We start from the raw sequence: 4350 nt of genomic DNA on the forward strand, positions 1-4350 counted from the left end.
TATAGAAGAACTAACCTGTCAAAAAATTATGAACGATCCAAATAACATGACATTACAAAGCTTGTAATCCAGATAAACATCCCCACAATAGCATTTAACGTAATGCTCAAGGTTAAGCTAAGCTAAGTTCTAGGAAAGGAGATTTAGATTCAAATGCAGACTTCAAGTCACCATATGTCCCTAGGTTTCCTCACCTGTCTGTATAATTAAAAAAAAGAGATGAGAGTTGGTGAGTTAACTGCAAATGTTGAAAATTATCAATTCTTTAAGCAATAAAGCTCACAGCAGTAACCACAACTCCTAGCACATTAAAACATAACACATTGATGATTCATTAACCTTAATCTCTTACAATATAACTTGACGGTTTCTCAGAATGACATGTAACTAAAATAAACCAGAAAATATATACAAAGCAAAGCACTGAGAATTCATTGCTCCAAGTGAAAAAAATTGTGCATTGGAAATGTTAGTTCCACACACGTTATTTATTTTTAAAATAAATTTTCATATGGAGAATAGTTTCCTACCAGATATCAATTTAGTGATATTTTACTACACTGTCCCTACTAATTCATTTTAATATCAGTTCTTGAAAAATGATATCAAAATAATTTTATACCAGATTTCAAATAAGATACTCAGATATACATGTTTTGGCGGGATTTGTCCATAGAAGACTGACCAATGAGACGAGAGGGAGGCGAGCGAAATTTCATGTTTTGGCGGGTTGTAGGAAAGTGACCAGTGAGATGAGAGTGAGGCGAACAAAATTTATTTATGTATTCAGATACATGCAAGTTCGTCCCGATATAATATATTCAAAGCAAATTACATTTAATTTTTGACTCCATATATCTCGAGATACTTGTATATGGATATATCTGGACGCGCTAAAATCGAATGAGATATGTGTTTCTCTCTTTTGCACTATTCCTAATGGACATGCAAATTCATTAAATATAATGTATCCAGAGAAAGTTATTCCTATTTTTGATTTCATATGCCTCGAAATACATATATGTGGATATATCTGAATGCGCTAAAATCTGCTAAAATATGTAATATTACAAACTAACATGTATCTAATTAATTAGCTCCTATATTAGCAGAATTTCAATAAGTTGCTCTTATTACAAAGAAAAAGTGCCGATACTTGAGAAAATGAAACACATTCATTTAAATAGAGGAATGATCCAAAAGAGAGGAACACATTATTTCCTTAAATTTAAGGTCAAATCTAAGTGTTTCCATCTTTTTCACATACACTCCATTACTATTTTAACATGTACAACAAAAATATGAACAAGGCAGTCGAATAACATAGAGAGATTTGCATCCCCCAAATAGGATCTGTGATGTTTCTTCACCTGTATAATATTAATAACAAAAAAAGACATAAAAGTTGGAGAGTAAACTGCAAAAGCTGAAAATTCAGCCATTCTTTGAGTAATAAAGCAAAAGTTATAATAGGAGAGCCACAACACTCGTAGCACATTAACAGAAACATGATTGTCACGTTCCTTTCTTCAGCATAATCAGAATGAATATGATTTTCTGAAAAAAGAAGCTTCAGTGAAGGAAAAAATATTAGTACTAATTTTTTTCCCTTAAAATAACATAGCAGTTTCTCAGAACAAAATTAAACCAAGGGAAGAATGATACGTATCTTTAATTCAACCAAGAAAAACTGCATAACCAAAGACACAAAGCAACACCGAGAATTTATTGCTATAGGTGAGAAAATTGCACATTGTAAAATATGAGTTCCACACACTCTATGAAACCATTCACCTGTTTCACTAAAATCAGCAAACTACATCGTATGGATTATTTGAAAATAGAAAACAGAGCAATTTATATACAAACAACAAAAAGCAACTGATGGATCTCTACCTAGTAAAAAAAGGAATAACTTTGCATATATTTGGAAAATTCAGCACCAAAACTTCATTATCAGAAACATTTCAAACATCATCCAGTAGAAAGCTAACCTCAATATATTTGAAAAACTCAGCATCCATTACTATTTTAATATGTCCAACAAAAATATGAACAAGGTAGTCAAATAACATAGTGAGATTTACATCCAATAGCATCTGCACCAACCTCTCTCTTCCTGTATAAAAAAAAAGAGATAAGAGTTGGTGAGTGAACTGCAAACGCTGTAAATTAGCCATTCTATGAGCAATTAAGTTAAAGCTATGACAGGAGAGCAACAACACTTTTAGCACATTAACAGAATACATGATCGTCATGTTCCTTTCTTAAGCATAATCAGAATGAATATAATTTTCTCAAAAAATGCTTCAGTGTAGGTAAAGATATTAGTACCAATCTTTTTCCCTTAAAATAACATAGCAGTTTCTCAGAACAAAATTAAACCAAGGGAAGAATGACATGTATCTTCAATTCAACCAAGAAAAACTACATAATCAAAGATAGAAAGCAACACCGAGAATTCATTGTTATAGGTGAGAAAATTGCACATTGAAAAATATGAGTTCCACTCGCTGTTGATTAGTGTTCGGAATAACTCTGAAAACATTCACCTGTTTCACTAAAATCAACAAACTGCATCTTATGGATTATGTGAAAACAAAAAACAAAGCAATTTATATACAAACAACAAAAAGCAACTGATGGAACTTTGCATATATTTGAAAAATTCAGCACCAAAACTTCATTATCTAAAGCATTTCAAACAACATAGAGTAGAAAGCTAACATCAATAAATCAATCAAAATTGGACTTTGACGTGGTTTTACTTTAACTGGAATACTTTTCAACCTCTATAATGAGATTTTTTATGCAATATAATTACACATTATTATCTTGAACGGTGTCACAAGTCAAATGCTGCCACATAAAGTTTGATGAATGTAGTAGACTTTTTAGAAAAACTTATTCCTTCCATTGCTACTAATTTTCCTACGTCATGTAAATATGTTTATAACTGGCCTTAATCCTATAGAGGTGGTTTAGACTTAAAAACTCTTGGTCTTCTATAATACATACTCAGTTATGATACTTGAAGACAACCTTAGAATTATTTAAGCATGTTAAATCATCACAGAAGCAACATCTTCAAATGTCTAGTAGCTAAATATACCCTTTTCCTGACGACCAGGAAGTCCAAATTATCCTTTTCAGCTGGGATCACCATAGCTTGAAAAATATAGTATCTTTCTTCATGATCCGTCTTGGCTAAAAAGATAAGATAGTAAATGTAGTCACGAGAGCCACCTCTCTTCACATTCAGAATTCCCTCAATTACATGGTTAGTGCCCTACAATGAGTACAAGTGAACTTTCTTAGCTTTCCGAACAAAACAAAAAAAAAGAAAGGAAAAGGGAAGACAATGAAAAGTGTGCTAAGATCAAGCTTTTTTATGGATAGGAAAGACAGCAAGAGTGACTAGAGCATACCGTATCATCATGGTATTTCTCAAGTGCACTTTCAGCATAACCCCTCAACATCCTATACTTTTTACGGATACGCAAGTAGCTTGGAAGGGGAAAGAATTTAGGCAGCGGAGGCGGCCCAGGATAATCCTTAATATCAAAACCCTATCAAAATACAATGAGACAAACATCACTAACTTGCATAAAACTTGTTATTTAGCAAGTTATTTGAGGCAACTGACTTCTTAATTTGCCATACAAACTAATGGTTACTTGTTGACTATACAACTCCATCAGCCATGTGATTAGAAGTAGTGAACTCGAACTATTAACTAAAAGGCAAGTAACTAAATGCACCGATTTGACTTGAATAAAAATAGACTTGTAGAAGCAGCCAAAGCACAACAAACCAAAGGTCAAGGCATATGTATGTACAGATTCATGAGAACTAGGCGATACATCTAAGTATTTCTTTTAAAACAATTGTGTCAGTTACCTTTCTCTCGTAGACCTGTCTGAAGTAGCTCTCCCACATAGATTTATCGTGTTCTAGTTCTAAATCATAGTCAGTATTCTCGACAATTCTCTGATTACTAACATCATCCTTATCTTCATCGTTGGTGCTATTGTCATCTTCGTTTGATACATAATCCTCACTTTCGTCCTTGCTGCTATCGCTTTCTTCTTTCACTGGCAAGGAATCCAGTACTGCTTGGAAATCTACACCCTGAATATCCCGTACAGCCAAAGGTAAAGGCATATGTATATACAGATTAATGAGAACTAGGTGATGCATCTAAAGCTGGTTTGGATGTTTTTTTACCTATTGTACAGTGTTTGTTTCAATTCTAACTTAATAATATAATCTATTCATCGAAACAATACCTTATGAACCAATACATAACAACTATCCAAACAAAGTGTGATAATTTCAGAACAAAGAGGA

At 32.8% G+C, this 4350-nt stretch overlaps 1 protein-coding gene across 2 annotated transcripts; it reads right to left on the reverse strand.

Moving 5' to 3' along the window:
- Positions 1-1156: 1156 nt before the first annotated feature.
- Positions 1157-4350, reverse strand: LOC101261242 (uncharacterized). 2 transcript variants are annotated; one of them, XR_011221813.1, is made up of 5 exons: positions 3901-4350; positions 3429-3569; positions 3113-3289; positions 1995-2119; positions 1157-1370 (listed from the first exon to the last, which is right to left on the reverse strand). XR_011221813.1 is itself a non-coding variant. In XM_019214169.3 (4 exons), the coding sequence occupies exons 1-4, from the start codon at positions 4198-4200 to the stop codon at positions 2084-2086; spliced, it is 654 nt and encodes a 217-aa protein (XP_019069714.1). In that variant the 5' UTR covers positions 4201-4350; the 3' UTR covers positions 1157-2083. The 2 variants fall into 2 exon arrangements, 1 of the variants encoding a protein (XP_019069714.1); XM_019214169.3 differs by having other exon boundaries at positions 1157-2119.

The sequence above is a fragment of the Solanum lycopersicum genome, chromosome 6 (assembly GCF_036512215.1).
Source record: "Solanum lycopersicum chromosome 6, SLM_r2.1".
NCBI classification, from domain to species: Eukaryota; Viridiplantae; Streptophyta; class Magnoliopsida; order Solanales; family Solanaceae; genus Solanum; species Solanum lycopersicum.

Coding starts and splice junctions, on each gene's coding strand:
- LOC101261242 (XM_019214169.3), bottom strand. CDS start 4,200: ATGCATCACCTAGTTCTCATTAATCTGTATATACATATGCCTTTACCT. Junction 3,290..3,428: donor AGAAATACCATGATGATACG/GTATGCTCTAGT, acceptor TACTCATTGTAG/GGCACTAACCATGTAATTGA. Junction 2,120..3,112: donor TCCTGGTCGTCAGGAAAAGG/GTATATTTAGCT, acceptor TTTTTTATACAG/GAAGAGAGAGGTTGGTGCAG.